The sequence below is a fragment of the Apaloderma vittatum genome, unplaced genomic scaffold, assembly GCF_000703405.1.
Source record: "Apaloderma vittatum isolate BGI_N311 unplaced genomic scaffold, ASM70340v1 scaffold18378, whole genome shotgun sequence".
Lineage (NCBI taxonomy): Eukaryota > Metazoa > Chordata > Aves > Trogoniformes > Trogonidae > Apaloderma > Apaloderma vittatum.
In genome coordinates, this window is record NW_009729266.1 from 11,736 (window position 1) to 23,657 (window position 11,922).

Consider the following 11,922-nt stretch of genomic DNA (forward strand, 5'->3'; position numbering starts at 1 on the left):
TAAATTTTACCGGTATAAATGAGTGATCAATGGGAAAAATAAAGATATCAAGTTAAGAGGGTTCAACTCCTGTAACACCTGAAGTGAAGGTAAAATCCCCTTGCTGCCTTTTTTGTGTCTGCTCCTTGCTGTGAACCACAAAACTGTCTCCTGCTTGAACCAGTGCAATGAACTTATGAAGCCATGTCGATGAGCTCTATGTTTAGTGTAGACTTCCCTGGCAGACATTAGGGCCAAGAATTAGCCTCTTTTCCCCAGCTGCTTCTGTGACTCTTGTAATTTTTTTGAGACTAAGAGCTGCTGCAAGAATTTTTTTTTTTGAAACTACATTAAAATCTCTATGCCATGGAATAATTTTCAGATTGTGAAACTCTTTTACAAAGAACCATGCTTTAATCCTTGTCGTGTAACCATCGTTTTGTGGTTCTCTGAGCTTTTTGTTGTTCTTCCCTAGTTGGCACCACATTTCCCTCCGAAATCTGTCATGCCTAGCTGCAGATGACAACCCCTCCCGCAAGCAGCAGCCTCCTGCAAGCGATAGCCAAGGTGGTGACTATTTGAAGGGATTCTCCCTGTGTCTGGTGCCCAGCGCAGCTCCGATGGCCTGTGATGAGCCCGCTGCTCTCTCGGGCATCTTCACACGCCAGAACTCTGCCAGTGCCGTCTCTCTGGATTTCGAGCCCGACGCTGACTACAAATTTGTCGAAACCTTAGAAGACCGATACAAGTGTGCCTACTGCCACCTCGTCCTTCGCAATCCCCACCAGACAGGATGCGGGCACCGGTTTTGCCAGCAGTGCATTCTTTCTCTGAGGTCAGTGCAAACTCCTCCTGCATCTGCAAGCTCTCTGTACTCCTCTTCCTAAAAAGAAGTCAACACTTTCTATAAATGAGCAGTCAGCGCCATAATAATAGTAGCAATCCGATAAAATGCTCAAGGAGTCAATGGAAAGACTCTGCTGAACTCAATGACTGTGTGCTCAGTGTTTTAAAGGTGTCTTTAAAGACCTTGCCTGGTGCTGGCGAGGAATACTTTGGTAACTGCAGGGAGGTTAGTGTAAAGAAAATGTTGATGTAAGCTTAAGCACTACTGCTTGAGATGCTGTTTCTGGCATTGTGCTGTTCAGATGAATGTGTTGCTTTAATGACTCATGGCGTTGGCGCTGGTGGTTTGATTAAGCTGTTTTCACGTGCTTCTGTATAACTTCTTTGATTTCAGTGGAGTTATAAAACTGATGTTAGTATTACCTGACATATAACAGTCAGATCACGAGGCTGCTGACATCCATCTGCGTGGGATTTACCTGTGGGTACAAATGAGTTTACCCCAGAGACCTGTCTGGAAATACTAGAGGACAGGATTTGGCCTGGGAAGGCTGCAGAGAAGGCTGATGATGTAGATGGATGTCACCTTTTACCTCTTATGAATTTTAGATGCTTCATGTCTGCTGCTTTCTCTCTCTGGGGTGCCTCTCTTTTGCACTGCCTCAATAAGTTTTCCTATCCTTTATTGTAGGACTTCTGGAAGCGTTTTAAGACAGGAGCTGTTAGATCTTCTTTTACAGGCCTAGCAAGGAGCATGCAGTCTGTGCTAGGCAAAGGCTAGGTTTAACGTCGTGGTGGGATTCTTTCAGATAGGACATTTGCAAGCAGCAGATGGCTGGAGAGTAACAAAGTCTTCTTAATTAAAAACCATCTTATCAACACTCATAGGACAAACTCTGGTTTGTGTTACACATTCCCTGTCACAGCTTAATACTCTCTTTAGAGCCGTGGGCAGAATATGACTGTGTAGTTGCCAGACAAAAGTGTTTTCTCTAAGCACTTTTTTGGTTTTTATAGTATCTAGTACTGACTTCTGCCAGAGTCAGATTCTAGCATAGCCCAATTTCTTAAAATAAATCAAATTTTCTGTGGGTTAACATGACTCTTCTTTTGATCTAGAGAGTTGAATGCAGTACCCACCTGTCCTGTCGACAAAGAAACAATAAAAATGCATGAGGTAAGTGGCTGTACTTTTGCTTCAGCAGTCAACATCTGCATGGAAAAAGCAAGACAATTGAGAACAAGGTGGCTCATAATCTGTTAGTCCTCAGAGACAGAGCAGTTTTTGTCTCCACAGTGATGCTAAGGGAAGCAGTGTATTCAGTGATGCTCTCCCAAGAAAGGAGTTACGGGTGTGTAGCTAAGCTTTATTTTATACCTCATGTTCTGAAGTCATTTCAGTTTAGTCCTCTCTATTTCCAGTAGTGTTGAAGAGTTTCACAAAGTTTTAGATCTTCTCTTGTCTTCAGATTATTTTTTTAAGGGAGAGTTTATTTACTTACTATTTAATGCCTCATCTTGCTGGGGGCATCTTGCTTGCATTTTTTATTTGATTGTCTTTGGGTTTTGCCTTGGTTATAATTTGCTGCCTTAACTATTTCCATTATCTATCATTAACCTGCAGACTTAAGTCACTTTTTGATAACTTTTTAGAGGAAAAGACAAGTTCATGCTTCTTATTTTGCAAGCTGCAGTTTTTTGTTTCTTTTTTAATAGATTCTTTTGTCCATATTTATGTGCTGCAGCTTGAAAGTATGCTACATAATTGGTCCTTCCAGAATGAATTTCGCAGTGAAACTGAATGTCTTCTTCCTCTCTCTCTCTCTCCTATTGGTGACAGGAAATTGTAATCAGACTTTCCATGTGATTTTTGTTTTTCACTTGTTGTCTTCTACTTTGTCCAAATTTTGATAGCCATAGTGTAACAGCTTTATAATGCTCCTTATAGGAAGATCTCTAAATAAGACTGAAAGTTTGCTCTGAGGGCTTAATTTGCTTCTGCATACACAACTGGGGATGGTGCCATTTGTCAGAGTTTATAGAAGAGATGTCTCAGCACCACCTCTACGCCAAAGGCGCGCTGTGCTGCTTGAACATCAGAGGAGTGTGCACAGGTGCAGGCAGACTCTGGACACAGTTTTAGAGATCTCAAGCTACTAACCTGCTGGCTGTGGGATGGATCAGCATCTGTGGATCTATATGGGGAAAAACCCCTGTGCTTGTTAGGAAATTAATGTATGTTTTAATTTGTATTTTTAATATAAATTTTCAATATGAATTATGAATCATAGAATCACAGAATGGCCTAGGCTGGAAGGGACCTTAGAGATCATCTAATCCAACCCAACTACCCTGCCATGGGCAGGGATGCCTCTCAACTAGACCAGGTTACTCAAGGCCTCCTCCAACCTGGCCTGGAATACCTCAAGGGAGAGGGGCATCCACAGCTTCTCTGGACAATTTATTCCCGAGTCTTTGCACCCTCATACTGATGAAGAACCATACCTGTAACTATGGAATCTACACTTGCGTACTTCAAAGATTTGTTGTGGTGTTTTGCTTTTTTTATTCTTTATAACATCCTGCAGGACTGCATATGAAGACTGACTTACTTTACTTACAGGTATTCAAAGACAACTGCTGTAAAAGAGAAGTTCTCAACTTGCTCGTGTTCTGCAAAAACATTCCTTACTGCAATTCAAAAATAATTCTGGGACGATATCAGGTTAGTTTGTTTGGTCAAATTTTGAAGCCTATGATTTTCATGCGAATGCTGTGTATTTATGATAAGCTAAACTCCAGCGATTGTCTTCAGACTTCAGAGTTATTGTAGCAATATGGTTTAAGTACAAAGATTATGACTTAGCTATACACTGTTAAGCTCAAAATATTATGGCTGTTAGCTTGTTCCAGCCTTAGATTATTTGTTTAATAAGAACTGTTTGCTTTATGTAGCTTTAGCATATCGATACCTTTTGTGTGCTTAAGGACCACGTGACAGTGGATTCAAGAAAACTTGCCAACACGTACTGGCCATTTGGGCTTTCTTTCAAGTATATCAGTTGAATGAAAAGTGGGAGTCATACAAAGGACTCTCCAAATTGTCACATTCATTTTAAGTCTCAGGTTGGAAAAGGAGCAAGTTTATGGAGGAAAGTGTTTGGAGTTTTGTTTGTTACCAAACTGCCAAATATTTTTGTGGGTCTGCTGGGCACCTGCAGGTGCGATGAAATACTTTGGGGTTTCATTTGCTGTTGCGTGTTGCAGGAGCATCTTCAGCAGTGTGTTTTTGAAAGCGTGCAGTGCACTAATGATGGATGTTGTGATCAAATTCTTCGGAAAGACTTGAAAGAGCACTTGAGCCAGCACTGTAAATTTCGAGAAGAAATGTGTCAGTACTGTAATAAATATGTGATGTTAATTAACATAAAGGTAAGATTATGAAGTGTTGCCTGAGAATCCAAAACACGTGTTTCCTCTTTAATGTTGCCGAGTGAAAAGTTTCCAGTACTGCAGTGGGGTTTAACAACTCCTGAAGCAAAATTTGGCTGAGTAGCTGAAGGAGAAAGTATAATAAATGTGCCTTAAGTAACACCAATAACTGTTGCTCTCTTACGAAAAACAATATATGGGGCTTGTATGTATATGTTTGGGATTACTTTTTGCATAGCTTCCTCTATGTATACCACTTTACAAAAATGTAAACTGTTGCCTGGTTTTGCTTCTTTTCCCCAGAATCATGAGAAAAATGACTGTCCTGATTATCCTGTGCGTTGTCTCCAAAACTGTTCACAAATAATTCTGAAAAAGGAGGTACTATTATTTTTTTACATATAGTGTGATTTAGCGGATCTCACACGTTTATGAAAACTAAAAGTTACATTGCAGACTGTATTGGCCCATGCCAATAAAACTTCATTGCTCTAAATATTTTCTGTGCTGGGATCTAAGAGGGATATATGTCCCATCTTAGAAGTGAGATGTTCTGTCATGGCAAACCATTGACATTTTGCAGTATGGAAAAATATGTCTTGCTTGCTGACTCTGAACACTCATTTTCCTGTTTATGTGATCAGTGGTATCATGACATTGGCCTTTATTCACGTCTTACACAGGCATTCAGATTTCATCAGTGTGACAAGTTACTTGATGTTCATTTCAAGTTTCTTTGTTAATACTTGCAGATTGAAAAGCACCACGCAGTGTGCCCTGAAGCAGAAGTGGACTGCCCGTATAAGCAGTACGGCTGTCTTGTAAAGGTACTGGTTTTTATTTGTACTGAGACTGGAATTTGGTTCCCAAACCAGAGTAATTAAACAAAATAGCCAATTTTCTTTTTTTCACAACCATTTCTAGTATTAGCCAAGATGCTTTACCAGAGAATCAGGACTGCTATTCCCTCACTTTCAAAGCACAGAGGAGACATTCTAAATGCTTGCATCAATAGTATTTTTTTACTAACAGCTTCAAAAACCTGCATATCTTATTTTATTCTTTCACTTCTGCCTCTGCCTCACTTAAGGTTAAAAGAGGAAAACTTGCTGAACATGAAAACAGCGCCCTGAGGGAACACATGCTGCAGATTTTAGACAAGAACTCCCGGTTGGAAGAACAGGTAAGTTGTATTTAACAAGCACTCTTCAGTGGTTCTTGTCTGGTTGGAGGATGATACAAGATTCTGCTGAAGACTGTTTTTATCAGCTTTGCACACCTCAGAAGTCAGAATAAGCTCTTCTAGTGAAGTCAGTCAATTAGATGGAAACCTCTCTGTACTCAGGCGCATGGATCCTCCACCAAGCACAGTGGGAGGCTCGTTGCCATTGCTCACCTCATTTGCTTTCAGTTTCTGCTTGCAGTGGATACAAGGTTTGGAGATGAAGCATTTTAAAGTCTCAGTGGCCAGACAGATTGCTCCAAAAAGGAGCATTTAGATGCCCAGGTCACCTTCTCTGTGGAGGCAACATGGAGTAAGTGCAAGCACCTTTCCACTCATGATCATTTCTGCGACTCGCAGCAGGTGACACAGGGGGCGTATGCCCAACCCTACCGAGGTGAATGCATCCAGACTGATGGCTGACTTAGTCTTTTGCTTGCTAATGCTGAAAATAAGTGCCCTGAAGTGCTACAGCTTGGTTTTGGAGTTAAGTGTTCTTCTCTGACTCATCTCTTTTATGGGTTAGACGTCAGTAGAGAGGAAAAAAAGTATAGATAGACACAGAAAGAGACATGCATACCTCTGTGTGTGTGTGTATTTTGTTAGAGTATGATTACCTTATGTTCGGTTCTTGCCAGTGCTTATCCATGAATCGCGAACTAAGTAGTGCTATATCTAGCTAAGTTAGAGGCCTTGCATTGTAAGCTTTTCTACTTTCTCCTAATAGTCACATATATTTCAATTTGATTATTGTATATTTTGGTGTGCCTTAGCATTTTTACCCTGTTCTTTCTGCCTGTAGATATCTGACCTGTATAAGAGCCTGGAATGTAAAGAGATTAAAATCCAGCAGCTAGCAGAGGCCATTAAAAAGTGTGAGAAAGAATTCAGACAGTTTACACAACTGTTTGGTAAAAACAGCAATTTGATGTTAAGCACACAGGTGAGACATTGATTCTACCTTTTTTCCCAATTGGTTTCTTGCATCCTGAAATGTGTTTATCCGGTAATACTTGGCATTAATAGCAGGGGCAATAACAAATCTCCCAGACGCTTCACAAGCCCCTGGTTTTTTACAATTCAACTTTGTTTTTTCATTTTAACCAATAAAGAGGTTTGGATATCTGATCTGGGCAAAATGTACTGTACAAGTCCTTATGGCCGGATCCCCATGGCAAATATGCAGGTGTAAATTTGAATAATCCATGGAATGAAGCGATGCAGTGTGAATAGATCTGAGCAAGGGATGGCTTCTCAGATAATAAATGCCAAATTAATTATGAAGTAGCATTTGGATACATTCCTAAGCTAGCAGAGTACTTTCAAGTGCACCATATAGTTGATATTGCTGACGTGATAAAGGGCTCTTTATCTTATTTCAAATGAAATGGCTGATTTTGTGAATGGTTCTTTTCTCTGCTTCCACGCTCATCCAATGGCATGAATGGGGAAGGCTCTGGCTAGTCACCTGGATAAGTCTGCGCGCCTGGAATCACAAGTGAAACAGCTAATACAGATGGCAAACCAGCAGCAAAGCAAATTAGACCTGCGACCCCTGTTTGACACAATTGAAAATGTAAAACAGAAGATTGCCCTTATGGAGACATACGATCAGCGCTTGGGTGTGTTGGGACTTTTGGTTCTTTTCTGTATGGGTGTGGGGTTTTTGCTGATTTACTGGTGGCTAAGTAGAGGCTCTGGTGCGACAGTCAGTTGCAGACCTTCACCAGAAACGGCTTTTTTCTTCTCTCTTTCTAAGATCAAGCTGTGGTGATGTGTGGTGCGTCCTCCTGCCTTTCCCTGCTCCACAGTGTCTCCTGAATCCCTGTGGCACTGCGGGTCACAGAGCTGGCTCTGGTCAGGCTGATGCACTGTGATGGAGGCAGTGGTACTGCTTATGGCTGGGCATTAAATCTGGTTTATAGTTACTGATTTTCTTTATTGAGTTACAATAAAAAAAAGTTAACACCTGTAATAATGCTAATTAACAGCTTGTACTGAGGCTTGAGTAGTTCAGTGTTGTCAGATCAAGTTCTGGTTGCTCTTTGTATCCAGTGCTCTGACCATTTAATTTTACCAAATGTTTCTCTTATTTTATTTTTTTTTTCTTCCCTGCCCCAGTTGTTTTGGAAGGTCAGTCCAGCAAACACGACCTCCAGATCAATATTCACAAAGCACAACTTAACAAAAATGAAGAACGATTTAAGCTTCTGGAAGGCACGTGCTACAATGGGAAATTGATCTGGAAAATCACAGACTACAAGATGAAGAAAAAAGAAGCAGTGGAAGGCCGTGTCCTCTCCATATTCAGCCAGCCCTTTTACACCAGCCGCTGCGGGTACAGGTTATGCGCCAGAGCCTACCTGAACGGGGATGGCGTAGGAAAGGGGACACACGTCTCTCTCTACTTTGTAGTGATGAGGGGGGAGTTTGACTCGCTGCTACTGTGGCCTTTCAAGCAAAAAGTGACACTTATGCTTTTGGACCAAAGTGGGAAAAAAAATCACATTGTGGAAGTCTTCAGAGCTGACCCCAACAGCAGCAGTTTCAAAAGGCCGGACGGAGAAATGAATATTGCCTCCGGGTGTCCACGCTTCGTGTCACATGCAGTCCTGGAGAACACAAAGAACACCTACATCAGAGATGACACTCTGTTTCTGAAAGTGGTTGTGGATTTAACCGATCTGGAGGAATTGTGAAAATTGTGCCCAATCAATGTGACTGCTTTTAACCATTAAGAAATGCTTTCTTGGTAACTACCAGCCGTGCAATAGTGAATTGCCACTAGTCAAGCTACAGATAATGTTTCAAGGCTTTTGGACTGCCTAACAGATAATGAATTGCCAAAGCATCGCTCTTTCCTTTTTTAACCTTTTTCTCAAGACTGCGTTATTAAGGCAGCTAGAAGTCCAGTTTGATGTAAGCATGCATTCAGTCCAGAGTTGGCTCAGTCCAGGCTGGGGAGGATGCTTGGCTCCCATCACCAGACTGGCGTTTGAGATGAAACTCCTCCAGTGAGCCCAAGCAGGCCTGTGGGCTCCCATCGCTCATGCAGAACCGAAGCCATGCCCAAGCATGCAAGTGCATTTCATCTGTCTGAAATGGAAATATTGCATCATTAGCACCTTTGGATCAGTGTCTCTTGATCCCTCCATTTTTGTGATTTTTGAAACAGGGAGAATGGCTTCAGGCAGGGAAAACATATGCCTGGGATCTTGCATCTTCTTGCTGTTGTTGTTTTGTCTTTTTTTCAGAAAGCCTAGAGGAAGATGCCAATGCCTTTTATTTTTCCAGCATGGTAATTTATCTGTATACAGTACCCCCAGGTTGCAATAGCTTTGTAATATCCATTCTGTTCCTGCCTAGTGCCTTGGGGCTGATTTCCATCAGTAGTGAACATCCAAATTCCCCATCCAAAGCCGAAAGAAGCCACAGGCACTTCTCACCTCTCAGGACATGGCCAGAAGTGGGGTGCTCAGTTAGCCTGCCAGCTCTTGGCTGCGCTGCTGGACAAAGAGGAGCAAAACCCCCGTACCTTTGCTCCTATGTCTGCGCAACACAGATGTTTTCTGGCCTACCAGCTGTACAGAAGGCAGGAAGAGCTTTGGATATGTTTGGGAAAAAGCCCATGTAACATGCACTATCTCCCTCTGCTAGAAATTTGGATGTTTGGGAAGGAAGAGGGAAAACATTACAGAGTGAGTTTGTTACAAGAACTCAATGCTCACAGGTAGTGCAGCTCTAGTGTTTGTTAAAGGGTGAGGCAGCTGCTGAGTAACAACTGGCTGATGAGAAAGCACAGCTGAAGATCTTAATTTCTGTTCCAAGTTCCTTCCATACTGCAAGGAAATATGTGCATTGCACGGGGCTTGAGACACACTAAAACCACCAGGATCAGGCACTGAGGAACAAGTGACAAAGACTACACGTGCCTTTATAAAGCCTTTTGGGTGCCTGCAAGAGGGATGTAATTTTGCACACTCGGTCATTTTGTTATTACAAGTGACAGAATTTTGTGTCTCTCATCTCTCACAGACCAGGGAGAGAAACACCACAACATTATCCATCGCTCCTGCAGTCCACTGGTAGAGCAAACCCAGAACTTGTTAAGAGACGGCGAGAAACCAGACTGAGTTTAGACTAAGAGTAAACTAGGCAGGATAAAAAACAAAACAGGGCACAGGCTGCAAGGTACCAGGTAGGAAGTTCAAGAGGGCAAAGATGGCAAAATCAAAAATGCTCTTTCTGTGCGGAGTATTGATATCAACTGAAATAATATGACTTGGGGATTGATACTAAGATGAAGGCAAAATACCATATTTTATATCTGCAGTCTCATTGCTAGGCATTTACTTTCCCACAGCGTTTCTAGGACATAATTCATACACAAATATCTTCAAATTCAGGCGCAGGAGGGAAGAGACCTCAATTATCTGTACCTTATGGTGAGTTAATACATCCAAAACCTTTGTTTTGATCTAGATGTCCTTTTTGTGATATGAAGTCAGGACATGCTGAGCCACCATGGGGATTTTCTGTGTTCCCGGGGACAGGTGGTAAGGGCCAGACTTTATTCTTTTGTGTGGCCGTGACTGATGTTAAAAGTCATTTTGGTTGTACAACAGAGGGAATTAGGCCTCATGTCCCTAACGCTTCGTTACAGAAAGATCAAGCTTGGTTTGAAAACAGCGTGGCATTCTAGAACATCAATCCCAAACCCTTGCATGTGGACTTCATGTTGATTATCACTTTAACATTTGCCATGTAACTTTCAAAGTGGCACAACTCACATAATAACCACTAATAACTGATGTTTCCTGGGACTCTCCAGTATGTTGAATGTAAAATACAGAAAGCGATAAAGAACTTGGACAATTGAGAGAGGCAAGATGGGGAAAGGCTGTGGTCTGTATCCTGGTAGATTCCCAACCCTTTCCACCTCCACTACCCCAAGTGTAAAATGGGGATAATAATACTTGCAGAAATATTAGGACTATTTAAATGTTGTGAAGAACTTTGAGCATGAAAAGAGCTAAGTATTATTAAAACTCCGTTGTTAGAATAGGTAATGGCATAGTGACGTGGATAAGTGTTTAGTGTGTTCCTGGACAGGTTTTGAAAGCATGTTCAGTTTTAGGTGGTCCATACTGCAATCTCTCCTCTACCTACCAGTTGGGTTTATGTTTTTGCCACAAATGTTCCTTTTAAAATTTTGAAGCACAAATGATTCATCCCTGGTGATGGAAACACCCCTTTTGAAATACTGCCTATTTTATAAAGGATTAGTTGAGAAAAACAATTTTTTTAAAGACAACCTTCTTTAAATTGGTTCTTTTTATTACAGCAGTTGAGAGATTTATGTTAAAATTTTCAGCGATTTTTACTACTTGTAAACAGGATTTTAAATTTCATTCCATTCGTAATAATAATAATAATATTAAAAAGTTGTATAGCATGAATTGTCAGGAAGAGTTTTGATGTTGCATGAAAAACACCAAAAAACTTTTCAATAATATTCTGCTGGGCAAGTAACCAAAAGAGCATAGGTTATTTCTACATCAGTATACTGTATGTTTTTAATGTATTTATTGACAGTTTGTAGTTGTTGGAATCTCTCTTACTACAGTACAGGCATTTTTCTAGCCAAATGTCATCACTCTATACATAAACTAATGCAAGAATAAATAATTTTACCATCCTTCTGGAGCAGGTGTGGCGTGTATTCCTTTCAGCTGCAACAAAGCTGGTGAAGGGCCTGGAAGATAAATCTTAACGGAGAGCGACTGAAGGAGCTGGGGCTGTTTAGTCTGAAGAAGAGGAGGCTGAGGGGAGACCTCATCACTCTCTACGACCACCTGAAAGGACATTGTAGAGAGGTTGGTGCTGGTCTCTTCTCAGAGGTAATTGGTAGTAGAACTAGAGGGAATGGCTGCAAGCTGCAACAGATTAGATTTAGGCTGGACATTAGGAAAAAGGTTTTCACAGAAAGAGTAGTCTGGCAGTGGATAGGCTGCCCAGGGAGGTGGTTGAGTCACCTTCCCTGGAGGTGTTTAAGGGTCATTTAGACGTAGTGTTGGGGGATGTGGTTTAGGAGTGGACTCCATGGAGTAGGGTTATAGGTTGGACTCGATGATCCCAAGGGTCTTTTCCAACCTGAATGGTTCTGTGATTTAAGCAGGTGTTTTAGAAGGATGCTGGTGGAGACCCCATGCCTGGAAACATCCCAGGTTGGGCTGGATGGGGCTCTGAGAAACCCGATTCTAGTTAAAGGTGTCCCTGCTCACTGCACGTGGGGTGGACTAGATGGCCCTTAAAGGTCCCTTCAGAATGGATATTTGCATCAAAAAAATTGTTTAGAATAAAAAAAAAAAAACACCACTGCTTTAGATTAAGAATCAATGCGTTTCGCGGTTGGTTGGTTGTTTTGGTTTTTTTTCCCCGTT

At 41.5% G+C, this 11,922-nt stretch overlaps 1 protein-coding gene across 1 annotated transcript; it reads left to right on the forward strand.

The window, feature by feature from the left end:
• The first annotated feature begins 599 nt into the window (after positions 1 to 599).
• On the forward strand, positions 600 to 8,178 carry TRAF5 (TNF receptor-associated factor 5). The gene is made up of 10 exons (XM_009874378.1): positions 600 to 814; positions 1,945 to 2,002; positions 3,449 to 3,550; positions 4,093 to 4,257; positions 4,561 to 4,638; positions 5,010 to 5,084; positions 5,348 to 5,440; positions 6,282 to 6,422; positions 6,933 to 7,101; positions 7,601 to 8,178. The coding sequence occupies exons 1-10, from the start codon at positions 600 to 602 to the stop codon at positions 8,176 to 8,178; spliced, it is 1,674 nt and encodes a 557-aa protein (XP_009872680.1).
• The last annotated feature ends 3,744 nt before the right edge of the window (positions 8,179 to 11,922 follow it).

What these genes read in the sequence shown, in the direction of transcription:
- TRAF5 (XM_009874378.1), top strand. Translation starts at nt 600, where the DNA reads ATGGCCTGTGATGAGCCCGCTGCTCTCTCGGGCATCTTCACACGCCAG. An exon ending in TGATGTTAATTAACATAAAG is followed by an intron (nt 4,258 to 4,560) that starts GTAAGATTATGA and finishes TCTTTTCCCCAG; the next exon opens with AATCATGAGAAAAATGACTG. An exon ending in ACTCCCGGTTGGAAGAACAG is followed by an intron (nt 5,441 to 6,281) that starts GTAAGTTGTATT and finishes TTCTGCCTGTAG; the next exon opens with ATATCTGACCTGTATAAGAG.